At 43.5% G+C, this 27,852-nt stretch overlaps 1 protein-coding gene across 2 annotated transcripts in view; it reads left to right on the top strand.

Annotated features, from left to right (window-relative positions):
• Positions 1-27,852, top strand: part of CDH23 (cadherin related 23) — a 555,581-nt gene that overhangs the window by 377,700 nt on the left and 150,029 nt on the right. For both annotated transcript variants that reach the window (XM_043519492.1, XM_038408394.2), the window contains 10 exons: positions 548-620; positions 2,071-2,187; positions 4,349-4,461; positions 8,301-8,408; positions 12,090-12,279; positions 16,022-16,167; positions 17,066-17,285; positions 21,351-21,503; positions 24,085-24,198; positions 25,723-25,871. In XM_043519492.1, the coding sequence (XP_043375427.1) occupies positions 548-620; positions 2,071-2,187; positions 4,349-4,461; positions 8,301-8,408; positions 12,090-12,279; positions 16,022-16,167; positions 17,066-17,285; positions 21,351-21,503; positions 24,085-24,198; positions 25,723-25,871 (1,383 nt within the window). The remainder of the gene's footprint in view (positions 1-547; positions 621-2,070; positions 2,188-4,348; positions 4,462-8,300; positions 8,409-12,089; positions 12,280-16,021; positions 16,168-17,065; positions 17,286-21,350; positions 21,504-24,084; positions 24,199-25,722; positions 25,872-27,852) is intronic.

Below are 27,852 nucleotides of genomic sequence, written 5' to 3'. Positions count from 1 at the left end.
CCTGCCTGCTCCTTTTGTGCTGACCACAATTTGGAAACAGAGAGGAGGTGAACCCTTTGTTTTCAAGCTTCTGATGAGAGTAGTAGAAAAAATGGAGTAGAAAAGAGATGTACAAAATAAGGTGCCTTTCCTTTCCCAGTGTTTGCATGACCCCTAGACAGTCTTAGCAGATAATAATGCCTACCCTTTACATAGGACTCTTATCTCCAAACAACTTTCCTATTTTAGCTAATTAACCTTCACAACACCCCCAAGGAGAGAGATGTTATTGTCCCCATCCTATGGATTAAAAAACTAAGGCACTGAAAGACAAAGTATCATAACTTGACCAGAGTTGCAGTAGAAGTCTGTGAACAGATCTTTCCGGCTGTAGCCTTGTGCCTTAACCACAAGACAATCCTCCCCCTTTTGTACTGTTCTCATCCAAATGGGACAGCAAGTCACTAGGAGGTAGACATTTCCATGTCCTATCATACCAGAGTTTTGTCATTGTTCTGTTGTCTTTTTCCAAGTCAGTGTCTTCCAACATCTCTCATTTTCTCTTTAGGATGAAAATGATAATCCACCCACGTTCAGCCGGCCATCCTATGTCATTACTGTCATGGAGGACATCATGGCAGGTATGGAAAAGTGTGCTCCCACTCTCTTTATGTAGCTTCCCATTTGTGGTGTCTTAATGGTAATATTTTATATGGCTGCCTACTCAGCCAAAAGGGAGGTGGCACTAGATTCCAAAAGAGCCCAACTACCTGACAGAGGGTTTCAGCATCTGAAGAGAAGCAAGTTTGCATAGAGAGAGAATTAGCTGCCTAATGCCCAGACCTCCTGATTTCAATACATACATAATGCATTGTACACACATGAGATGTGTGCAGTCATGCACATTGCCTCTCTCCACACGTACCATTGTAGCAGCTTAACCCGCTTGGGTGTTTTAGCATCAGACAGAGATGGGGGAGTTGAAGGAAGGGCATTCTGAGGAAAGGCCATTGGTTCTGGGTCTTGTTTCCCCTGCTGATTCAACAGATTCAAACTGTTAGGCCTTCCATTGAGCCATGAAGAGTATCTTTTTGCTCTGGCATTTGCCTAGTGGGTGAGATTTGGGAAGGCGTATAGCTCAATGATGGATGACACTTATGAGCAGATTACCAAGTGTATATGACAGCCTCCATCTCAGCCAGCACTGGAGATTGAATCAGTGAGCTCCAGAGCTGAAAGCTTGCGTCTCCACAGCTTGAGCTAAAGAGCCAGCCTCTGCAGCTGGAACTGTAATGCTCACATCCTCTGGACCAGGCACAAAGGGGGAGACACAACACGTGCTGACCAGTGGGTTACATATATTTGTTAACGTTGTTCACTATCCAGAATTTGTGTGATGGTCCCTTTTTTAAGTTGAAAAAAATGATGAAGCATCCGATGAAGTGAGCTGTAGCTCACGAAAGCTTATGCTCTAATAAATTTGTTAGTCTCTAAGGTGCCACAAGTACTCCTTTTCTTTTTGTGAAAGAAACAGTCTCCCAGCTTCCTCCCAGCTATGCAACCAAAGGTTCTTACCGTGGCACTTAAATTCCTTCAACATTAAATACCTTTTTGTTAAAGAGTTTATCTTTGTCAGCTTTCCTGGGGCATGTAAGTAGCAAATCCATCGTGAACTGCTCACTGGTCATGACTGAGCTGGTGGTGGTAGTGATTACACATCAGACCAGAGCTGGCTCATGCAGCCTCATTCCCCTGAATTAACATTAAAATGCCACTAACATGGCACTTAAAATCCCTGAGGGCCTGTGTACTTTCTTTAAGAGTTGCCAAGTGATTGTCTCTCACTTTGGGATTCCTGGACACAGTGATAAGTTTGAATTGGATGTTAGAGCTGCTGATAATACAGCCATCAGTTATGAGGGATGGACCAGTTCGCAGGATAGAAAACCATAGACCTATTAAAAGAACAGCCGGAAATAGTTATGAAAATGCTTCCTGGTTTGGGGGTGCTGTGCTTTCTGACCCAGCCCTTGTCCATCAGTTTGCTAACAAATATACATCTTTGATTCCTCATTTCTGGTGTTTTCCAAGGAGCTACAGTGCTATTTTTAAATGCCACTGATTTGGACCGGTCCAGAGAATATGGTCAAGAGTCAATTATCTACTCCCTGGAAGGTTCCTCTCACTTCCGGATCAACGCTCGTTCAGGTGAGCTTCCCCATGTAATCTTTCTCTTTCCCCTCACCTCTCTTCCTCCTTCCAGCATCTTTCATATTCTCTCCTTTTCTACCTCTCTCACATCTTTCTGTCTTCCTTCCTTCCATCCATCCTTTTATTCTTGTCATTTTCCTCCCTCCATTCCTCCCCCTCTCCACGATCTTTCTCTCTCATGTTCCCCACTGTGTTTATTGTAGGAGAAACTCAGCCTAAGAGAGTATAAAGTGGCCCTGGTCCCAGGACTTCAGGCACAATTACCCATCCTGCCACTATAGTACAGGGTTCCCAAATCCACAGCCATTTTCTAGAAGGAAGTGGGAGAGTGACTAGCAAACAAAGGGCCCTGGTCCAAGGGGAACTCTAATCAACATTCTACTCTGTTGTTCAGTCTAGGAGAAGGGAAAGGTGGTTATTTCCCAGGGCTGTTTTGGGATTAGTGTAGATGACATAACTGGCCATGATTATGAAGAAGCTCACATCACATTGTTCTAAGCTGTTGCTGACCTAGCAATGCTGAGAGGAAGCTCTCTGGAAAAATTTGAGTATCCAGTGCAATCCAAGAACTCCTTTCACTTATAGCCTCACTGCAAATCAAGGTACATTGTAGCATATATTGGTACATAAGGGCATTTAAGAAACGGTGGAAAAGAAAGATACTGCAGAATTGTGTCTGCCTGCTCAGTGTCTTCGAGGTGTATGCACTTTCTAGAGATGTTCCTGATTCAAATTAGCTGAACCTGCTCTGTAAAGGTGCGCTTAATTAGATGCAATTTTGTGGACAGGCGGAGTGATCCATCATTGTGACACATTCATATTTAAAACTTTTTTACTGATTAATTTTTTCAGCCCATGAATGAATTGATGCCACAAAACTTTGGAAGCAAATATATTTTAAGAAGACCTTTTAACTTTTTAAATTTTTCTCATCTAGATTAATATTCCCTCTCCTCCTGCTTCCTTCTATTGCTGCCCTGGACAACCCATCACATAAAATCTCCATAGTGGAGCACAGTCCTCCGTGCTGAGCTCCTTTCAACAACTGGAATGCGGAGTAGAGGGAGAAGAAGAGGTGATGGGCGGGAAGATGACTTGGTATTGAAAGGCGATTACAGATGGTTGAGGAGATAACAGAAATAATGTCATTGTGATCTGATACAGATGCTGTCCAAATCAAACTAAGGCTTGGCTCCTTCCCGTGAGCTGCTATTACCTTGGTAATATCAGCCGTCAGATTCCTGTGTTATTTTTCTACATGTTTGTTAAGAGACAGTGATGTCCTCACAAGGCTGTGAAGTCACTGAGTTCAAGCCAGGTAACATTACAGTGATGTCACAGATTACCTGTCATCTAGGTTAATATATCTGAACTTTGAGAGCAACAAAGCAGAGCCTAAATTCATCCAGATTATTTCCAGACTGTGCTGAAGCTGTTTCACAAGCTTTGCACAGCCTGAGTCTGCAATCGCAGCAAAAAGACGGACGAGTGCATTGCAGAGTGGAACTGTTTGTACAAGTGTTCCATCACAGAACACGCTACTACACAACCACATCACTGATCTGGTCCTCACCATGGCTGTTTCAAGGGGATCGTTAGTGTCACCATGACGCATTGTCCCTAGGTCATGGCTGGAATCTCAAGTTCCAATAGCTAATTACAAATATAGACTGGTCACTCATCTAGTGTTACTGAAGTGACGGAGTACTCTAATGCCCTCATACAAAACTTAAAACATGGTCATTACTAGGAATACTTAAACGTATCGAGAGTGGGAAGATACCAGTCCTCTTAAGTACCCTGACATTGCTGGGGGAAGGGATGGAATGGACCCCTCTGAGGATTTACAAAGATTGCCCTAGAAAATTATAGTTGTCTGTTTTAAACAGAATCATGGAATTGACATTGCTTCTCTTTCAGTGTCCATGTCTCTCAGCTCTCTGCGTGTGCTCATTTGTGGAAGAAACTGATCACGTTTCCAAATGGGAACTTTTCATCCCTTCACAATGATCTCTCTCTTTGTACTCATATATTCAGGCTTGTGTACACTTTTGTGCTTTAGTATTTCCAAATGCTCATGCCACTCCCTTCATCCCATCTGGGCATGTGCCCAGGAATCACTATTATCCTATGTCTCTCCCATTTCCCCTTTCTGCAGGTGAAATCACCACAACCTCTTTGCTGGACCGGGAGGCCAAATCAGAGTACATACTCATTGTCCGGGCCATGGATGGTGGTGTGGGTCACAACCAGAAAACAGGCATTGCCACTGTGAGTTCAAATGCTTTTGTCTCAGTCAAACTGCTCCTTGCTCTGATAGTACAAGAGATGTAATGAGCAGCCAGTATTAATATAAGGATGACAGGCTTTCTTGAATTTGTTCTTCCACTTGCGAGTCGCTGGAAGTGTCTTTGCAGTGCTAAAGGGGAGAGCTCTCTGAGGTAGTTCTCGCTGGTGCTGGGTACAGTGGCCCCTTGATAGCTTGATGTTCCCTGTTGAATCTGGGGCAGGCAGGTTACAGTCCTGCTGTGTCTGACTGGCTGGCATGTCTGCTGCCGTGTCCTCTTTGAGGCTACATGGGAGAGGACCAGTCTCCTAATAAATTCATTAAAAGGCAAACACAGTTTCTGGAATGGAGAAAAGTTACCTTAACTTATTTCCTAAAAGTATCTGTAATTAGAGAACCTGAAAACTTGGTGGGAAGTTGGTGTCTGATTAAAGTTTGACTATTGCATTTAGCTGGAATATGCACTCAGGATTCACCAGCCACTGCACCGCCTTTTGAATAGGAAAGAAGAGCCCAAAACCCAGGGCTACTGGGATCTTCATAGGACATACATGCCTGGGGTTCCCTAACAAACCATGCTAGTGCCCTTTAAATAGCAAACATTGCCTGTGATAACCCTAGAGAATGAACATGCTGGGATTCACACCAGCTGACCAGCAGCTACTACCCCACCTTTACATGCCCCAGAAATCCACACAGTGAATGCATGCACACCCCGGAATAAGCTGACATGACACTCCAGTGTCCTGAAATAGAACAGCACCTAGGAGAAATGGAACAGTTTAGCTGTGGGTAAATATTCGAAGGGAAGCAGTGTAAGCTTGGGGCCTTAAAATGGGATTGGAAAGGACATGAAAGAGAGAGAATGTGCTGTAGAGAACAATTCTGCATCTGCCCCTAGGTAATGGAGCAGTTGATTTGCTAGGTCTTTTCTTTCTCAGATGTTATGAAACAGCCCTAAAGAGCCTATGCTTGTGATTCAGCAAACCATCAGCAGGCCCCAGGTGCAAATCCTCTGGGATATCCATTGGGAATACACATCTGAGCTTCACCTAACAAACCTCTTCTGTGCCTTAAATAGAAAACTGTGCCTGGCATAGCCCTGGAGATCACAAACTTGAGATTCTCCTGACCTACCACTGGATGGCACCCGTGTTCCACATGCGTGTGGCTGAACGAATGTGCATCTCTCTGAATTGCGTGATCTGACCCTCAGTCTTCTTTTGAGCTAAATAGACACATGCACGGTTTGCTTTGGTTTGTTTTAGGAGAATATTTGCTAATCTTAAAACCCTGATCTTGACTTAGCATCTCTTCGAGCTTTGGAGCAATATTGTAGAAGCAACCAGCAGCTGGGGACAGCTGTCTGAGCCCTGAATGCTGGGACAGACATGATAGGGTTCCTACATCCCCACTCTGCATTTAGTAGGCCATCTCTTGCACATGAACGGTATTAGAGAGAGCTTGTAAGAGCTGGTTAAAACTCTTAAAGCTGTTACAGTCAACAGCTGGTTTACAGTCAGCGTATGTGTATGTATGCTTCCTTTCTGGTGTGCGTGAGGACTAAAAGAGTGGGATTTGGCACTAAGGAAAAATGTACTGGAAATTTTAAGAGGGTTTGTGTTTTAAAAAGAAAGGTGCCTCATGAACCAGGGCTTGAAATTCAGTAGAAGTGGTTACCTGACAGTGTTTTGCTCTGTGCCTGCCCAGTTAGCCTAGTCACCCTCCCAAAGCTAAACTACGCTTTGATTCAGGTTTCCTCAGCAGCAACCTTCTGCCATCACCTCCATCCCTCACAGATTAGCAGAAACGTGGGACCTTTCCACACAGCCCCAAGGTAAAGCTGGAAGCAGAACGTGCACATAAATGTATAGAAGTAATTTCACTAACCAAGCGCTGGGCAGGCCTTTTCTTGTCGCCCCTCCTCCCCTTTTATTTATTCTTCCCCTCTGAGACTTTTTATTTTGATCGCTCTTGACTTGGCCTGGATTTAAACCGGAGAGCTAGCGTGTGAAAGGCTCTGCATCCCCACCGCCAATCCCATGAGCCATCTGGACCCTGTGTACCCACCCCCAGCCACCTCCTTTTCTTACATTGGAAAAACAAGTTAACTCTTAAGAGTGCCATTCTCTTCCTGCTTTGTATTCTGTACCCTTTTCTGTTTCTCTGTTGCTCCCTGCTCTGCACCCATCATCCATGTTCTCTTACCCCTTGCCTATCCCTCGCTCATTACCTTCTTGCTTCTTTCATTTAATGATCTTGTTCTTTGCTTTTTCCTCCCTTTCCTAACATTCTTCCCCTGTGATCCCTACATCCTGCCACAATGACTGAGTTAGGTGCCTTGCTGGGAAGAGAACTTTCAGAAATACAGTAAAATGTCCTGTTCAATAAGCAGCAGCCCCAGGCCACTAAATTAATGGGAATTTCAAACTCTGTAAATAATTTACCAGGGTAGTGAGAGATCAAGGAAATTGCTCAGACTGCATCTTGTAGTGTCTCTGATTAGAGTTTATGAGGGAAGCAGCTGCTCTCAGCCCTGCCAAAACTTTTTCAAATGGAGAATGGCTAACTTTGCTACAATACAACTCTAATAGGGCAGTTGTAATGAACAATGGCACCCCAGCTACAGCCCTTACCAACATTGGCTATCTTGCATTGCACTGCCTGCCATGGGAAATCAGGCAGCTCCCCTTGGCCTCCCTCAAACTGCAACATCTGGAGGTCCAGTTTAGGTTTACATCCTGTTGGCCTTACTCGTGGAAGTAGTGCCATTGACTTACTGGGGCTGTTCATGTAAGCTGACCAGGATTTGTTTGATTCTGGGCCATAGCAGGGGGTATGTGGACCAGAGCCCAGGAAAGGCTGAGAGTTTGGGGAAGAGTGTAAAAAATATCCTGCAAATATTTATTTGTATGTTCAAATAAATTCCCTTTCCCTGTGCCTTTAGTGTCCATTTTCCATGAATTTGCTTGTGTGTGGTTCTTAACCCAATGATCACAAGAACCGTCCCTTTATGACTAGGCATTAGGAATTCTGCAATTTTCTTCTGTTGTAACATGGGGTCCCAGTGTGGAAAATACCCAAACCACTGTCCTACTCAGTGAGTTCACAGATAGGAATGTTTGTGGAAACAGCAACTTTTAAGGGAATGTAGAAGAATATTCATGTAAAACTCACTCTGAATTCATCACTCAAGGATTCACTCTAAACCTGAATCAAAGTGTTACGCTTGTCCAGTCAAGGAAAGGAAACAGCGCCATGCGACCTATATATCCATACAAAATGAACCAATTTTCTTCGGATTTTAGATATGGAACATGCCACACAACAAACAGACTGAGACTATTCAGCAAATAAGTTCAAATAATGAAAACATCAGAGATTGGCTTGGCCGAATTGGTCAAATTTCTGTTTTTGTGGTGACTGTTTCACTTGGCTCTAGACAGCGGTGTTTATGGAGAGGAAAGGAAAGCAGTGTTTATGGAGAGGCTCTCATGGCACTCAGCACAGTGCTCCTGAAATGGCGCATGGTGAGAAGCACCTTCTTGTGTGGTAGAGACATTGAATTGGCTTTAAGAAGAAATCCTTTTAATTATACTCATCATTTCGGAGCCACCCACAGGGACAGCCATCTTGCTAAAATGACCTCATTTGTGACACTGGCTCAGAGGGAAAGCTGAAGGGACCAGGGTCAGACATTGTAAGCCCAACCCTATCTGACATGAATATGCAGAAGCACTGAGGTAGATTTGCAGCTACTCTAGGGTCATACCGTGCTGCTTACTGGATAGGAGAGTCCATATTCACACTTATCATTTTGCAGGTGAACATCACTTTGCTGGACATTAACGATAACTATCCCATGTGGAAGGATGATCCGTACTTCATTAACCTGGTGGAAATGACCCCCCCAGACTCCGATGTCACAACGGTATGTGCCATGACAGCCAACAGAATGCACCCTCTGAATCCAGAAGCACAAATAAACTAGTTTTAATCTTTGTGCTGTCTGGACTAACTTTTAGCATATGTACTATTGAAGGGCTGATGCCTTTAACTGGAGACAAAGATCTGTGCATGCTTCTGCCTCACAGTGCTGCCACAGTCCTGCTATACCAGCCCTGAGCCCTGCAGCACCATTGCGTATATATATCTCTCCATCCTGACCTGCCATCTCCAGTCCCCTCCATCATGCCAGCCCTGGCACTCTCCCAGGCAGGATTTGGCACACTGTGCCAAATTCATTTTTGCCACATTCACTGTGTTTGGCACAATGCAGAGAATAGTTTTTCTAAGAAATCTGTTCCTTTAATCCAGTGGTGTTCGCATTGCCAGAAAGTGGGATACAGGCAGGAAATCCTGGTGCTTAAAGTCATGGAGTTAACAGGCCTTTGTTGAAAGGAAAACTGCACTTTGATTGTAAAAATGCAATAACCACATCATCTGGTTGGATAAATCACCAATAAGGTTAAATCATTATTAACTATAATAAATGAAACAGCCACCATCTTGCATATCTGCTGAAAAAGTTTGTACTGCTGTTTAGCAGATGAATACAGGAACAAGGCTAGAGGCTTTCCTGGCTGATTAAAGCCAAATTCTGCTGTCTATTAAAGGATTTTCTTGTTAATTTAACAATGGTTTAAATGTCTCTACAATGTTTTGAACCATTTTCTAATAAATATCATTATTTATTAGACCTTAAAACAGAAGTCCCCAGCCATTTCACTCATTTATCTACTAAAGAGCAGTTGCTTTGTCTCAAGCTACTTGATGTCAGTGGGACTCCATGTGGGTGAGAGGGTCTGCGTGAGCAGATTCCACTGCAGAAGAGGGGACTCTATCAGCTGATTGGCTTTCCTGCTGAAAAGTGCCTGTGAAATGGCAGCTCCCATTCAGGGACCCCAGCGCGGTTTAAAATTATGAAGATCTCAGCACCATGGCAGATACTTCTCATTTTAAAAAAATGAAAATTGAAAAGTGAGTCCTTAGCTGCTGTAAATCAGTGTAACTCCACTGCCCTAGGTGGATTTGTCCATTTGCACCAGCTGAGGATCTAGCCTGGAGTTATCCCATGTACTTGCTTCCTCTAGTAAATATTCATTTATCAATCTAAAGCCCTGATTTTGCCAAGACTTATACACGTGCTTAGCTTTATGTTCTGTAGGTAATCTCATTGAAGCTAATAGGACTGTTCTTACAGTGCAGAAAGTTAAGTCTTTGCAGGATCAGAGTTTAACATGTTGAGACTACAGCAATCACTACAATTTCCTTAGAGTTAGTGCAGGCTCTCTAAAGCATGAGACTGAAATCTGATCCATGTGCAATATGGGACTTGAACTTTGTGTCCTCCACTGTGCGTCTGGGCCCTGATATGATTATAAAGGCATGAAAGTCCATTTGGAGAACACAGTCCTTGAACTGAAGCCATGCTTCCCACCCCAAGCATGTTGCAGTCTTTCCTCTGTGTGTGTGTGTGTGTGTGTGTGTGTGTGTGTGTGTGTGTTTCTTTAAAACAATGTTTTTGGCTAACTTCTGCTTTCCTAGCCTCTCCTGTGACCCCCCTCAAAGACCTCTCTGAAAGGCATTGATTTAAAGTCTTTCAAGTCTCTTCAGCAAAGTAAAAGAAAGGAGGAGAGAGAATTATTTTCCATCATGCTGAGAGAAAAATGACAGATGTGAAACAGAAAATAAATGAGGGAAAAGTGAAAAGAATCCACAAAATCATCAAACAGGAAAGACGGGGGAAAAAAATCCTGTAGTGAAACATTAATCTTGGAGCGGGAGGGGGAATGGATTCCCACTTTGCAGAAATTAACTCTGCATCACCTTAGCTGGCCTATCTGCTTCCCCTTCCCCATGGAGGAGCAAGCTATGCTTTCTGAGTGCACGATTCACTTGGACACATGGCTGTGGCTCCTTCTGCATCTGTTCCTATTGGGAAGAATCTGTCGGCAGCAGGATAAGGGAAAGCAGAGGGGATTAATAATGTGTTAAATTATTATTATTTATGCTGAGCAAATATAATTTATTCCTGTGTAATTAAAATGAAGCATTGTGGCTGATAAAGGCAAACCAAGGTGGTGATTCCTATGGCATATTGCTTTGTAACCCTTTGCTCTACCACTAGATCTCTGCACTTGTAAGTACAAGCCTGAAGGAATTGGAACAGACACTTAGATCACATGGACACACATTAACTGGGCAGGGGCTGGATGGGCTTCCTTCCATCTCTAAATATTCTTGTGCTCTTTGTTACTATGAAGCTTCCATCAATGGTGATCCTCAGGGATAGGATACTGGACTTGTTGACCATTGATCTATCTGGGTGCGGCAGTTTGTACGGAGTTTGAGGCCTGGTAAAAGCTACGATGTTCAGAGTTGCAATTTCCACTCTGCCCATAATCCAACCTATTTTACCTACATTGTATAGTATAGTACAGTACTAAGGTACACTTCATTACTATTCATATACATATTTTGGTGCATTACAGTGATGCTCAAGGGACCCAATCAGGGCCTTATTGTGCTAGGTGCACCATTGTAAACCATTTTGGGGCACAATACAAATAATAAATCTCTGTCATTGCTATTGCTGTGGTATCCAGGCAATATTATCTGCCATTGTGAGATGATTTCTGTGTAAAATGGGGTGAGTTGAACAGAAAGATTCAGGGTTTAGAGGTTACAGGGCTGGGCCACTGGCTCCTAAAGATCAACTGTTGCCAGTTGGCAAATCCTCCAGCTTCTATATCCCAACACAGATGAGCTGTACGACCAAGGCCCTGCTCCCTTGTGACAATTAAAACTCTGATGGAACTTTTTGTAAATTAACCCCAGTGTCCATATCAAATTCTGTGGGGGTAATTTGTCTGTCTGAATTCCCCTTGCAGTTTGAGTTGGATGCTGTATTCTTCTCTATTTACTCTCCTAAATTGTTGTATGAGGTTGCTGTACTATGTTCCAGCACCCACCTTCCACCCAAGAAAGAGGCTGCACTTAAGTGGTGGGTAAATAATCCTCGTCTACTTCACAGGGATATTGTGCAGGTTGATTAGTCTCAGTAAAATGCTGTGATGGAAGGTGCCATATAGGGGTTGCATATTTCTCTTCCATTATTTTTGATCTGTAGGGATGTCTTGTATGAAACACAATCTGTATTTCTTCAGCATGCCACCTCTCCTGCTGCTTATTCCCCACTGAAAGTCATCTTGCATTTGACATCACAATTAGTTGCTGGAAAAATAATAATTATATCACCAACATAATACTAATTCAGGTGAGGGACAAGCCACAGGAGCAGTAAAGTCCTAAGTAACAAAGTTCTTATTTTTATGTAAATATCCCTGAGAATTAAAAACTCCAAGGGAGAAAAATAAAACGAAAAATGTATGACACAGAAGAGAATAATGCGTAAAGAGGGTGATTTTTCAAAGTTTCCCATGGGGCAACACAAGCTCTTTAGTGCACTTAATTTTTTATTCCTTTTTGGTTTGCTTTAATTTCCTTTTCAGTTTTTCATCTCAGATCCAAGAGTTGGCTGCGTGGATGCGCTGTACTAAACAGGGTTCCCCTGATTTAGCAGACTGACATCTGCACTTGGTCTCTTCAGGTGGTTGCTATTGACCCGGACCTGGCTGAGAATGGCTCCCTTGTGTACAGTATCAGGCCACCGAATAAATTCTACAGTCTCAACAGCACCACAGGAAAGATCCGGACCACGGGGGTCGTGTTGGATAGAGAGAACCCAAACCGCCAAGAAGCTGAACTGATGAGAAAGATCGTGGTCTCCGTCACTGACCGTAAGCTCCAACTCAGTTATTCTGTGCCATGCTGCTTCTCTTCACTTACTGTATGCCTTTGCCATTTGTCTCTCCTGTTGCTCCAAATATCGGATCTATCTATTTTTGCATCCTGTTTTTTTCTCTTTGTACCGTTATCAAGCAGAGTGTAAGTTACTGGAGTGGCATGATAGAATTCCCCTGCAAATTATCATGTTGCATATTGTTTTTGACATAGCAGGACTAGTAGCAACCACTGTGGCTAAGGGTACATAAGCATTTCCATTCTAACCTTCTGTTTTCACTTGCATGTACTTTTCTGAAACTTTCTCATATCAGGCTAAAATTTTCCAAGTCTGGTCTCTGCTTAAAGGCAATTTAGGGGTTTTTTGGTTTTGTTTTTGTTTTTTTTTATTTTGAACAAAATAGATGAGCCATTTCTGAGGAGAAGAATGAGGCGGGAGGGGAAATACTTGCCCAATTATAAAAAAAAAAAAAAAATACAGTTTTTGTGATTTTGTTTAATAGCGCAGACAAATTAGATGAGAGAGGTGAAATTGGCCTAAAACTAACCCTTCCTGAGAAGAAGTGCTTTTGAGTGTTATGGTGAAAACTGAGTTTGCTTTCATTAAGTTATGACCAGATTGCACTTTGTGCATGTACAGTGTGTTTCGGAAGGATTTGCTCACTCAGCGTGTAGAGTGTGCAGCTGGCAAAGGCTGTGGTGTTTGCACATGTGGTTAATTTAACTGGGTCCTACAAAGTAAAAGTTAGGGAAACTTTAAGAGCCTTTGCCCCAACCCAGGTATTCTCTGTAAGGATTTGCGGCAGGGCTTTTACAAACCTCCTTCCACCCATAAGAAGGATATGAGAGGAGCTCCTTTTCTGCAGACTGTAGGAGGTCAGCAGGAGGGGACCTCTGCTACTGCACACCATTCAAGGGGAGCTGCTGTCATGTGCAAGAGGGAAACCCTGCTTCTGTGTTCTATATCACGAGTGCTGCAGCCCCAGGCTGGTGTCTCTTCTGTGAGGCTTGTAAGATCCCAGGGGCACAGGGGACTGCTCTGAAGTCAAGCATGCCACAGAACGTAAGGTCTGCAGGAGACGGGGCTCCCTCCTGCAGGATTTGCAGGATACATGGGGCATGACATTCCAGTGATATCTAGCTAAATAATGTTATCATTTAGGGGAAAAGGGCTGCTGAGTGATTAAAAATAAATAAATCTTTTTCTCTGAAAAGAATATCCTATGAGGACCGTTGTTTTTTTAGTTGCACAGCTAAGTACTCAAAAGTCAGAAAATGACAAAGTAAGGTTGTATGTAAGCCTTAATCCTGATGAGAAAGATCGTGGTCTCCATCACTGACTGTAAGCTCCAAGCTTAATCCTGTCCCTTCCATGTTTGCATTACTACTGCACAGTGTTAGTTTCACCAGCACACATTTTTCAGCTGAGCTGTATAATGGACATCATTTAAGAACATAAAAGTGGCAAAGAGTCCTGTGGCACCTTATAGACTAACAGTGGTATTGGAGCATAAGCTTTCATGGGTGAATACCCACTTCATCGGATGCATGTGAACATAGACATTTTTTGTTCTGCAACCACATACACATATTGTCATCACGTTGTCTGTTGTTTCCAGGGGATTATTTTAAACTAGAGCTAGTTGACGTTAGTTTCCAGCATGGGGACCCAGTATCTGAAGTCAGGATGATCAAGATGCTAAAGGAGCTCTCAAAGATGATAAGGCCATTGCAGAGAAACTAAATGAATTCTTTGCATCAGTCTTCACTGTTGAGGATGTGAGGGAGATTCCCAAATCTGAGCTATTCTTTTTGGGTGACAGATCTGAGGAACTGTCCCAAATTGAGGTATCATTAGAGGAGGTTTTGGAACAAATTGATAAACTAAACAGTAATAAGTCTCCAGGACCTGATGGTATTCACCCAAGAGTTCTGAAGGAACTCAAATGTGAAATTGCAGGACTACTAACTGTCATCTGTAACCTATCATTTATATCAGCTTCTGTACCAAATGAATGGAGGATAGCTAATGTGATGCCAATTTTTAAAAAGGTCTCCAGAGGTGACCCTGGCAACTACAGGCCAGTAAGCCTCATTTCAGTACCGGGCAAATTGGTTGAAACTATAGATAAGAACAAAATTGTCAGACACATAGATGAACATAATTTGTTGGGGAAGAGTCAACAGAGTTTTTGTAAAGGAAAATCATGCCTCACCAGTCTACTAGAATTCTTTGAGGGGGTCAACAAGCATGTGGACAAAGGAGATCCAGTGGATATAGTGTATTAAGATTTTCAGAAAGCCTTTGACAAAGTCCCTCACCAAAGTCTCTTATCCCATGACTGCTTATTTTGATTAAGAAGGAACGTTCTCACATGGATTGGTAACTGGTTAAAAGATAGGAAACAAAGGATAGGAGTAAATGGTCAGTTTTCAAAATGGGGAGAGGTAAATAGTGACGTCGCCCAGGGATTTGTACTAGGCCCAAGCCTATTTAACATATTCATAAACGATCTGGAAAAAGGGGTAAACAGTGAGGTGACAAAATTTGTAGATGATACAAAACTACTCAAGATAGTTAAGACCCAGGCAGACTGCGAAGAGCGACAAAAGGATCTCACAAAAATGGGTGACTGGGCAACAAAATGGCAGATGAAATTTAATGTTGATAAATGCAAAGTAATGCACATTGGAAAACATAATCCCAACTATCCATATACAATGATGGGGTCTAAATTAGCTGTTACCACTCAAGAAAGAGATCTTGGAGTCATTGTGGATAGTTCTCTGAAATCATCCACTCAGTGTGCAGCGGCAGTCAAAAAAGTGAACAGAATGTTGGGAGTAATCAAGAAAGGGATAAATAATAAGACATAAAATATCATATTGCCTCTATATAAATCCATGGTACACCCACACCTTGAATACTGCGTGCAGATGTGGTCACCCCATCTCAAAAAAGATATATTGGAATTGGAAAAGGTTCAGAAAAGGGCAACAAAAATGATTGGGGTATGGACCAGCTTCTGTATGAGGAGAGATTAATAAGACTGGGACTTTTCAGCTTGGAAAAGAGGTGACTAAGGGGGGATATGATAGAGGTCTATAAAATCATGAATGGTATAGAGAAAGTAAATAAGGAAGTGTTATTTACTCCTTCTCATAATACAAGAACAAGGGGCCACCAAAGGAAATTAATAGGTAGCAGGTTTAAAACAAACACAAGAAAGTATTTTTTCACACAGAATACTATCAACCTCTGGAACTTCTTGCCAGAGGTTGTTGTGAAGGCCAGTACTATAACGGGGTTCAAAAGGGAGCTAGATAGATTCATGGAAGATAGGTCCATCAATGACTATTAGCCAGGATGGGCAGGAATGGTGTCCCTAGCCTCTGTTTGCCAGAAGCTGGGATTGGGTGACAGGGCATGGATCACTTGATGATAACTTGTCTGTTCATTCCCTTTGGGGCACCTGCCATTGGCCACTGTCAGATGACAGGATACTGGGCTTGATGGACCTTTGGTCTGACCCAGTATGGCCGTTCTTATGCTCTTATTTGTGGCCTGCCAATTCTAGTCCTAGTGGTATCTCTCCTAGGTCCAGCCAGGGGAGAATCATCCTACATCATTCTCCTTTCAGAAAGAAAGGTGACCCTGTAGAACTGTCAGTGACATTTGTTCTGGAGGATTTCTGCCATTAACCTTGCTTGTCGATTGAAGTTGTGCCTTTCCTGCAGATGGGAGACCTCCTTTACGGGCTACTGGTAGTGCCACAGTTTTTGTGAATTTGCTGGACCTCAATGACAATGATCCCACCTTCCAGAACCTGCCTTCCATTGCTGAGATCCCTGAAGGCCTTCCAGCAGGTTCCTCTGTCTTCCAGGTGAATCTGCTGCTTTCATCATTTCTGTTTCAACCTGTATTTTGCAGTGGTGGTGTAGCCATGTTAACCTGTATTAACCACCACCATTTATAAAAGTGCTATGGAAGTGCCAGTGCTATGGAATTGTTTAGTATGATTATCATTGCTGCATTTTGGTGAGAGCCTTCTGTGAAGTCAGTACCCTCCCGCAGATAAATATGGCCAGAGTCAGCAGCCAGCATTGTATAAAATGGGGATATAGTAAATGATTGTTCATTTCTGAGCCCCAGACTCCATAAGATAGGCAATATTAGGGACCTAACCAAATGCCAGGAACCTGGCTCAGGTTAATTTACATGCGATTGTGACGGTGATAAAGGGGTTGTTTTCTCCTCACCCAGCCTCTGTCTCTCACTAGCCCCTTTCTCTGTGAGAGAGGTGTGTGTACGGTTGTTTAAGCACAGGGCTAAAAATGGGGAACTCCTGAGCTCAGGTTCTGGCTCTGTCACTGACTCATGCTGTGGCTTGTAGCAGGTCACTTGCCATCTCTGTACCTTCATTTCTCCACCTGCAGAAATGAAATGTCAGTACTGGCCATCTAAGCTGTGCAGGGGTTAAGTAACGTTTGCCAAGCACTCTCTGTAAGTACTAAGTAGCAGAACTCCCACTCCTGAAACCTCTCCCCACAGATGTGACACACCATGGGTTCTATGTACTGTAACCACTAGCAGATGTGACGGTCAAAGTACCCTTTGTGTTTAACTCGGAGACTGTGGGAAATGGACTCTCTCACTCTCTGGGTTTAAAGTTTATGTATTTTTATCTTATTTTGACAAAGGCAACACATTCAGGGCTCTAATATGAGAAGTGTGATGTCGGTTTCTTTCTCATGCTCGCTTTTCCCCTCCATCCTCACTAGGTGGTGGCCATAGACCTGGATGAGGGTTTGAATGGGCAGGTGACCTACCGCATGCAGGTGGGCATGCCTCGAATGGACTTCCTCATCAACAGCAGCAGTGGGCTCATCAACTCCACGGCAGTGCTGGACAGGGAGAGGATCTCCGAGTATTACCTCAGGGTGGTAGCAAGTGATGCGGGAGTGCCGTCCAAGAGCTCTACCAGCACCCTGACTGTCAGAGGTAACTGCAGGGCTGGGCATTCCAAGACCATTACTCTCACGCCAACACTTGGCGTTCTTTCCTAGATCTGACTGGTGGGGCGGAACTTGTTTTAATACCCCTAGTCCCAGAATCCCCACTGCCATGCATCAGGAGGGGGCTATCCTCGTACTGCTGTCTCCACACAGTTTGGGAGTATGTCTTCCTCATAAGTGAGATCATCTGGGGTGCTCTTGCTAGCCATGCCCAGACATGAGCACTGAGAAAATGAAGGCATGGCACTGTCAGTGGAGATGGGGAGAACTTAGATTTGTGGATTTGTTTCCTCCATTGCTCTGACTACCCTGGCATTTCTGTTCCTTTCAGGGTTTGTTGCAAGGACAGTCTGTTTACCTGGATCTTTGCCTGAAGGGGACTGAGTTTCTGTGTTGCTTGGGGGTTGGGTTCTCAGAGCTGACCTTTTGTTCTCAGAGCTGACCTAGTGTTTTAATTCATGTAAGTTTACTTAATAGCCATACACAAGCCTAAGAACAGCCATATGGGATCAGACCAATAGTCCATCTAGCCCCATATCCTGTCTCTGATGGTGGCCAGTGCCAGGTGCTTCAGCAGGAATGAGCAGAACAGGGCAATTATCGACTGATCCGTCCCCTGTCATTCTGTCCCAGCTTCTGGCAGTTGGAGGTTTAGACATACCCCGAGCATGGGGTTGCATCCCTGATCATCCTGGCTAATTGCCATTGCTGGACGTATCCTCCATGAACTTATCTAATTCTTTTTTTAACCCAGTTATGTTTTTGGCCTGCACAACATCCTATGGCAATGAGTTCCACAGGTGGACTATGCATTATGTGAAGAACTACTTCCTTCTGTGTGTGTGTTTTAAACCTTCTGCCTATTAATATCATTGGGTGACCCCTAGTTCTTATGTCATGTGAGGGGGGGAAAATAACACTTCCCAATTCACTTTTTTCACACCATTTATGCTTTTATAGACATCTATCATATCCCCCCTTAGTCCTCTCTTCTCTAAAATGAACAGTCCCAATCTTTTTAATCTCTTCTCACATGGAAGTTGTTCCTACTCCTAATCATTTTCATTGCCCATCTTTGTACCTTTGACCATTCTAATGTATCTTTTTTGAGATGGGGTGACCAGAACTGCATGCAGTATTTAGGGTGTGGTTGTGCCATAGATTTATATAGTGGCATTATGATGTTTATTATCTATCCCTTTCCTACTAGTTCCTAACATTCTGTTAGCTTTTTTGACTGCTGCACATTGAGTGGATGTTCACAAGTAGCATCCACAGTGACACTAAGATCTCTTTCTTGAGTGGTAACAGCTAATTTAGATCCCATTATTTTGTATTGTGACAAAGTTCCTGCTCTACCTTGGTGGGTCTTGTGCTTATTGGCGGATTTGCTCACCTTGGAGCTTCACAGCAGCCCTCAGCTTGGCCATTTTTCTGAACCCACAGTCCAGGTAGACTCCTCCTGTGTCTGACCAGGAGTTGAGAGGATTTGGGGGGAACCTGGGCCTGCCCTCTACTCCAGGCTCCAGCCCAGGGCCCTGTGGAATGCACCTGTCTAGAGTGCCTCCTGGAACAGCTGTGCGACAGCTACAACTCCCTAGGCTACTTCCCCATGGCCTCTTCCCAACACCTTCTTTATCCTCACCATAGGACCTTCCTCCTGGTGTCTGATAATGCTTGTACACCTCAGTCCTCCAACAGTCCGTGTTCTCACTCTCAGCTCCTAGTACCTCTTGCTCCCAGCTCCTCACACGCACACCACAAACTGAAGTGAGCTCCTTTTTAAAACCCAGGTGCCCTGATTAGCCTTCCTTCATTGATTCTAGCAGCTTCTTGATTGGATGCAAGTGTTCTAATCAGCCTGTCTTAATTGTCTCCAGAAGGTTCCTGATTGTTCTGGAACCTTCCCTGTTACCTTACCCAGGGAAAAGAAACCTGCTTAGGCTGGGGCTAATATATCTGCCTTCTATTACTCTCCTTTAGCCATTTGGTCTGACCCTGTCACAGTATATGAAATGGAGTTATGTTTTCCAATGTGCACTATTTTCCACTTACCACCATTGAATTTCATCTTCCATTTTGTCACCCAGTGGCCCAGTTTTGTGAGATCCCTTTCTAGCTCTTCACAATCTGCTTTGGACTTAACAATCTTGAGTTATTTTGTATCATCTGCAAATTCTGCCACCTCACTGTTCCACCGCTTTTTTCGGATCACTTATGAATATGTTGAACAGCATTGATCCCAGTACAGATCCTTGGGAACCCTGCTATTTACTTCTCTCCATTGTGAAAATTGTCCATTTATTCATATCCTTTATTTCCTACCTTTTAACCAGTTACTGATCCATGAGAGGACCTTCCTTCTTATACCATGACTGCTTGGTTTCCTTAGAAGCCTTTGGTGCAAGACCCTATTAAAGGTTTTCTAAAAGTCCAAGTACACTATATCCACTGGATAACTCTTGTCCACATATTTGTGGTCTCCTTCAAAGAATTCTAATAGATTTGTGAGGCATGATTTCCCTTTACAAAAGCAGTGTTGACTCTTCCCCAGCATATTGTGTTTGTCTCTGTGTCTGATAATTCTGATCTTTACGATAGTTTCAACCAATTTGTCTGGTACAAAAGTTAAGCTTAACAGGCTGAAATTGCCAGGATCACCTATGGACTCTTTTTAAAAACAAGTGTTACATTATCTACCCTCCAGTCATCTGGCACAGAGGCTGATTTAAGTGATAGGTTACATACAACACTTAGTAATTCTGGAGTTTCATATCTGAGGTCCTTGAAAACTCTTAGGTGAATGCCATCTGGTCCTAGTGACTTATTACTGTTTAATTTATCAATGTGTTCCAAAACCACCTCTGTTGCCACCTCAGTAAGGAACAGTTCCTCAGATTTGTCACCTAAAAAGAATGGCTTGCCTGTGGGAATCTCCCCCATATCCTCTGCAGTGAAGACCGATGCAAAGAATTAGTTTAGGTTCTCTTCAATTACTTTGTCTTCTTTGAGTGCTCGCTTAGCACCTCGAGCATCCAGTGGCCCCACTGACTGTTCAGCAGCCTTTCTGCTGCTGATGTACTTCAAGAAAAAATTGCTGTTAGTTGTTGTGTCCTTAGATAGTTGCTCTTCAAATTCTTTCTTGGCCTGCCTTGTTATACTTTTGACTTGCCCGAGTTTATGCTCCTTTCTATTTTCCTTACTAGTATTTGACTTCCAATTTTTAAAGGATGCCCTTTTACCTCTAACTGCCTGTTTCACTCTGCTGTTTAGCCATGGTGGCATTTTTAGTTTTTTTAGTTTTTTGGTCCTCTTACAGCTTGATGTATTTGTGCTTGTTTGTTTGTAATTTGCAGACATTTCACCCTTGTGACTCTTCCTTCTAATTTCCATTTAACTAGCTTCCTCATTTTTGTGTAGCTCCCCTTTTTGAATTTAAATTCTATGGTGGTGGGTTTATTTGGCATTTTTCTCCCTACAAGGATGTTACATTTAATTACATTCTGGTGCCTAGAGCCTACGATAAACATGATAAGAAATGAGAAAAGAAATAACCCAACCGTTCCTTCAGTCCAGTGTGTGGCAGGATCTTTGTCTGCACCTATAGCTCCAGCATCCTCTCTGCCATGCACCAGGAGCTGGCTAGGCCATCTACCTCTAGGCCCCAGATGCTCTTCCCTCGTGCCCTAAGAAGCAATGGGGACTGTCTCTGTATGTCTTTCCCTCAGAATGTCTCCTGCCCTGTGCTGATTGAGAATCTACTTGTACTGTAAACTCTTGTATGCCTTTCAGGGCAAGAATGGTATTTTCATTCTGTGTTTGTACAGCACCTAACACAATGGGGCCCTGATCCTGAGTGGCACCTGTAGGCAACCCCTCAATACAAATAATAAATAACAATAAAGGAATTGTAAAAATGGAAAGTTCAGGACAATCACCAGTGAAGGGATGAGTTTGAGAGGTTGGTAGTTGGCAGTGGCCTTTTAAGAACAGCAGACTAGACTGGGTGCATAGGCAAGGCGCATGCTTGACCTTCCGCTGTCTGTTACAGTTCTGGATGTGAATGACGAAAACCCAACCTTCTTCCCAGCTGTCTACAATGTCTCCCTACCTGAGAACATACGCCGGGACTTCAAAGTGGTCCATCTGAACTGCACTGATGCTGATGTGGGTCTGAATGCTGAGCTCAGTTACTTCATCACTGGTACCAAATATTTCTGTCTTCTTATCTCTGATATATCTTGGCTGTGCCGTTAATCTCTGTGCAGTGGAGAACACCAGTCCATCCTTAGACCTGTTCCAGAGTCATGATGCAAAGCACTGTGGGTAAAACATATGCAAATCAGACAGCCAAAAGGGCTTTTCATCCTGCTGTTGCTTTGTAAGGCTGATTTGCTTACATTTTCCTATGACGCTTTGCAAATGATTGAAAAACTGTTTGAGGCTGAGAATTATCTATGCTTCATCAACCTGAAAGCGTAATCAGCTGTGTGTGTCTGCGCAACATGAGCATGAGGGTTTGAAGCAGGAATTGTTGGTCTCCTTTGCAAGGTCAGGTGACGCATTGCCAAGGGAGCTGTATTCAGGCAGGCATGGAAGATGACATCTCTTACTCCACCTTTTCATTTTCTCTGTATGTATATATATTTCTTCTTACTATATGTTTCATTCTATGCATCCGATGAAGTGAGCTGTAGCCCACGAAAGCTTATGCTCTAATAAATTTGTTAGTCTCTAAGGTGCCACAAGTCCTCCTGTTTTTGACATGAAAATGTGCCGCCTCCTATCTCGTAGGGCACGGTTGATATAGCTGTTAGGGTCAGGTCCCTTTCCACTTCCATTTTTCTGGACTACTCCTGTCATAACTCCAACTATACCGAGCACTGAGTAGACCCAACCCTCTGGAGGGGAGGTACAAGCTCCAGCTGGCCACAACTTCCAGTGACACCTAGGGATGGGGAAATAGACATTTGAGACTCCTTATTAAGATGGCTCCACCCCCATGGAGTAGTGGGAATGCTGGCAATGGCATGGGGACAGAGGAGCTAGAGGGAGTGTGAATGTGCTGATGTGTTTTGTATGGGAGAGGTGGAGAAGGATGTTTTGGTTTGCAGAGGTGGCACTTGTCTATTTGATGGCAATGTTTTTGTGGCATTTGTAGGTGTTATTGGAGATGGTGCTCTCTGAGGAGTTTGCTGCGTCATTCTGATATGCAAGACAGAAAGTTTGTTGTTCACGCTTCTGAAAAGATTTGGAATGATGTTCCACACATAAGCTCTGCTCTCTCCAGAGGTTCCAAACGTTGTGCATTATCGCCCTCTTCTGTACAGAAGTGAGGATGATGCCCCAAATTTATATTAGCTTTAGCTGTTAAGTAGTTCCATCCTTTAGCCGGGATAGAAGTGCTGTACCTGCATTACTTCTCTGAATTCTTCTTATACATTCTGATTCTCACTCACATGGTTCTGATTTCAAAATCAGAACTCTTTCCAGTTCTCCCCCTGCCACATCTTGCCTCTCAGCATCATGAAAGCAAGAAGATTGGCTGAATGCAGCTGTGAGATATGCAACTAAGTCATAAGGCACAATTCATTTAAAGGGCATTTATGGTTGGAAGTATGTCTGTAAAAATAGCACTTTCTTATACGAAATACCGTATTCCCCCGCCCCCGAGGTTGTATCCGCTCCCATTACTGAAACAAACATGCATTTGTTTCTGTTAATACTGCAGAGCCAACAGTGTGATGGGAGAGCATCACCAAAATAGTCAGTTGAGTTCTATTGCAGAATCTCTAATACTGAAAGTGAAAGTGAAGAAAAAGGCCAAAAATAAACTCCACAACTTGGTCTTCATATCCCAAGCTGAGTTTTCTGCACCTGCAGTTAAAAGAAAAACAAAACCCCTTCCAGTACTTTGACTTGCAAAGTGAGCACATGTGACTTGGACATGAAGAGGGAAACACAGAGAAACCAGTAACATCACATTATGATCACTCTTTTTACTATAGCTGCATTGTGTTTTGTCCCACAGTCCCTATGGTCCAGCAAGAAAAAAAAATACATATGTATTTCCCCATGGACACTATGAAAATTGTATGAAATGACCCATTTTTCTTCAGAGGCAGAAAGTGTCCATTTGGGCTTTCTTTACTTAGCACAGCATTCCCCGTAACCTATGTTGGGCTGTAACCTGTCTAATAAAGGCCCTGGGCCAATAATTGGAGGGATGGGGAAAAGGGAGCCATTTACTTCAGCAGTCATTGGTCTGTTCATTCTTTTCCATAAAAACACTCCCATCCTCTTCCAAAGAGTGCAGATATCGAGTTGTTCTGGTGTATCCGACTGAATCGCAGATCAGGACATGCTATGTTGGTTTGCACTGCTTAACCCATAGCATTGTGACATTTGCTTTGTTACTTGGGTAGCAATGTGTTGCGCTGAGTAGTGTGAGGGATTGAGCTAATTGCATTACATTGGGCAGCCCTGAGGGTTGTGGGAAATGTGCTATGTTTCTTACAGTTGACGTAATTTGGTTGTGTTACCTTATCCAGTATCCTGGAGATTGCTTTCTTCATGTGATCTGGGCAGAGTAGGTACAAGACAATGTTGTGCAAATAGCGTAATAATTATTGTCATCATTAGATGGAACCATAACTAGAAAACCCTCCTTGGTTTTACTGTGGTGTTTTCCCAATAGAATATACTGGTTAGGTTTCCAGTCACTGTTTAATTTGTGTCTGTTTTCTCGCTCTGTCTTTGAAACATTTTCATTTGCTTTTCTGCAGGTGGAAATCAGGATGGTAAGTTCAGTGTTGGCTTCAGAGATGGTGTGGTCAGAACAGTGGTGAATCTCGACAGAGAAACTATGGCATCATATACCCTAGTCCTGGAGGCCATAGGTAAGGATTTCCCTCAGTTTTTGTTATTCAAGCAATCAATTTAGGTTATATACAAGCCTTCGTTAGGGTGCATTGGAGAGAGAGAGAACTGTCTGTAAGCATCATGTAAATCAATGTCGGTAGATGTGTTTTAATAATAATGACTCATGTCCCACTTCTGTTAATATATCTCAGCCCCAGTGTGGAGGGACCTGCCTTTACTGGGTGGCAGGGGGATTCTTTATTTGTCTTCATTCAGTCCAGGGCTTTCCCTGCACTGCTCTACTGTGATCTGGGGGGAAAGCTCTCCTTCGAGTAAGGAAGCAGTTCAGTCTCTTGTTACTGTATATCCTGCTGTAATGAAAATATTCACTATGGAATTATGGTGAAACAAGATCAGTCTGAAAGTGCCATGCCAAAACCTGATTCACTTACTGCCAGTTAACACTGTGGAGCCAGCTGGCATGATCAAAGGGACTCAGTGCCAACTATTTTCTGGCCATTATCACCGAGGGCTTACAGTGCTGTGTTAGTTTATAGGAGCCTTGACATTCTTTGGAAGGGGAGATCAATGGCAAGGTAGGAATTTTCTATAGACCACAAAACTGTTGGAATGCATGTGAAACCAGATGATATAGGGGGCGGAACAATATTGGGAGACCAGCAGTTCCCGGTGTTTGCGGCTGTGGATAATATTATCTCCCTCTTATGGATTTTGGCCCTCTTTTAGCTACAGAAGCAGAGGGAACTCCTCTGTCTCCTTCCATCTCCAAAGAACCCCATGCAGGGTTACGCTGGCATTTGGTAATACAAGTCAGCTGGATATTTGGGACCATTTCTGAAATAACAAAGGATAAGCACTGATCCTCAGGCAGTTATCAGAGTGTCTGTCTTTCTAAGTTGCCAGGTCTCCTGGCCCCCAGTTTGCTGTATTTAAAACTGATAAGTGTTAAGGCATGTTTTTAAAAATATGTTAAATTCTTATTTCTCATTGCTCATGGTAACCCCTTGGAGTCTTGAAACCAAACTGTATTTTCATGCCATCATTTTGTTTCCTGCATTGTCATGCATATTGATTTATGCTGCTGCATCAGAGCTGGGCATCTGATGCTATTTTCCTATTTTTCTTTTGGTTAATTGAAAAAGAACATTTGCCTTAAAAAGGAAAAATAACTGCATGGATTTTGAAATTGCACAGAAGAGGAAGAAGAAAAGAGAGTTTGGGGGCAGAGAGAGAGAAAATGTGGGCCTCTTTCTTTTCACAGTTTCTGTTTAATGGGTGATTAATTGGCCATTCCGTGTAGAATATAGGTGTGCATGCCTTTTTTATGATGCCATAGTCTATTTCCCTGTGGAAGGTGTGGCATAATTGGAGCTCCCTCATTTGTGTCCCACCTCTTGGCGTAAGAAGAGGAAAGGCCTTTTCATCTTGTAGAAATGTAATCCTCAACGAATAGTCAACACCCAACAAGAGAAGTATGTGCTTCCTATCTGTGAGAAGGAGAGAGGTGAGATGAACCACCTTGTGTTTTCTATTCTTCACAGACAATGGCCCCTCAGGGAACAGGCTGACTGGGACAGCCACCGTGCACATCACTGTACTAGATGTCAATGACAATCGGCCTATCTTCCTTCAGAGCAGTTACGAGGCCAGTGTACCTGAGAACATCCCAGACTCCAGCAGCATAGTCCAGGCATGTATCCCTCCTGTCTCTCAGCTCCAAAGGAAGAGTGTTACTGTGTGAAAGAGAATCTCACCTCCCTTCCCTCTTGCCACGTTCTGACTGTTAGCTGCAAAGACAAAGATGTACAGAACTTAATAGGTCTTTCCACCTCTAGCTATGATCCATCTCCCTGCTAGTCTAGGATTATTCCATTCTGTACACTCACTAGCCAGTCCTTCCTCTCCATTGATGGACTAAAAACACCAGAGAGAAGCTCGGAGAAAGGAAGCTGGGCAAGTGAAGTCATTCATTTTTTGGATGCTGAGCAAGGCAGGGAATGGGAGGGTACCCTGGAAGAGAAAAAACAGGAAACTGCTTTACCCCACTTCTTGAGGGAAAAAAAAACTCTGCTTGTGAAAGCCTCTTCTTTTCTCTTTCTTTGGCTTTTCTTCTCTTTCCCGCCCAGCTGGTATATGTGGCTACGAACACAGCAGCAGTAGAGCTGCACTCTGCAAGTTTCCATTCTGCTTGGGTAAAGTAACATTTTCCATGGGGAGGTGGGAAAGGGAATAGCAGGCAGCTAGTGCCACAGTACAGAGCCGCTTTCATTGCAACACTGGCTGAGGCTGCACTGTCTTTTTTCTCTTCCCAGTGAGCTAACAGGCTGAGAGGATATAGAAGTCTTCAAAGAGAGAGAGAGAAAAAAGGGTTTGGAGTCTCATTTTTATTTTTGTTTCCCCTTTGGAACTAGCCATCAGTAGAGCTGAATGGCTGAATGAGCTGGGGAATGAATGCATGTATTCACTCAGCCTCTGCGGGTTTCCAATCTCACTTCAAATCCAAATGTTTTCTGGAGCGGGCACCAAGGAGTCTTTGGAGTATGCTCTGTGAGGCCTTCTTATGCCTTTAATGCATCTCTTAGTGCTAGAAAAGGGGCAGTGAGGTGGAGGAGGAGTCCCTGTCACGTGGAGGAGAAGGAGATGGCAAAGTGATTTACTGGGGAAAAAAATAGTGGAGCCTTTCACCTCTTGGTCACTAGCTGAATCCCACCCAGGTTGGTAGTAACTGGAAGTCACTATCATCTGATGGCCCTTATCAAAGGTGCCATCTGTGAAAGGAGTTCTGTCTGTGTAGTTCCTAGTGGACATGTAACCCTACAGAAAAAAGATCACCACAAATGGTGCTCTTGCTTTGTCTGAATTTTAGCTTTTTATGTGCCTGGTTCTCGGTTATGCTGAATGGCTTTGCTGTGCCTTAGCTATGCTGCAGTGTTATTTCTGATGTGTGAGTAGTTTTTAAATTATGCCAGTGTGCTCAGAGCATAACAGTTGGTTCCCTTTTTATTCTGTGCATATACCTCTAAATACATAGGTAGAGAATCCGAGGGTTGAATAGGCCTGGAGACTAAGTTGCTCTTTTACCCTAGAGCTGATCCCTCTAGATCAGTGCCAAGTCACGTTGCCAGGGTAGCGTGGGAAGAAATACTGGGCTCTGTTGCTGCCCATGTTGTGCCTGATCTTTGAATTCATATGGGACCCTGCTCTCCAGGCTGTCAATTCAGCACCACATCCAGAAGCAAACTTTTAAAAGATATAATCAGTAAAAAATGGATGACTCCAGCCTTTACCCCCCGCGGACGAAAGGGGAAGAGATTACAAAGCATGTCTGATTGCCTTGAGGGAATAATGAAGACACCCTTAGTTATGGGGCTGGTAACCAGTCTGTACTTGGACACTTGTAACACCCAGATTCTTATGGAATTCTTAGGAAACGTCCCTCTCTCAAGTGTGTGTTCACATACACCTGCAGACTCCTCTTCGACCTCCCATTTCCAGGCAAAGGCCTAGAATTATAATGCTGCACTCAAGCCCCATGAAGCTCTCTCGTAATGCATTTTCTTTCCACCTGTTCTGATTTTAGGATTGGCTAGGAGGTAAACCAGCCCCTGTAAAGATAGAGCAGCCTCTAACTTCCAGGGACTGGGGACTGTTCTGCTGTTCAGGATTGCTGA

The sequence above is a fragment of the Dermochelys coriacea genome, chromosome 7, assembly GCF_009764565.3.
Source record: "Dermochelys coriacea isolate rDerCor1 chromosome 7, rDerCor1.pri.v4, whole genome shotgun sequence".
In the NCBI taxonomy this organism is placed as follows: Eukaryota; Metazoa; Chordata; order Testudines; family Dermochelyidae; genus Dermochelys; species Dermochelys coriacea.
Note: the sequence above shows the minus strand (reverse complement) of the source record. Positions and strands in the feature narration are given on the sequence as shown.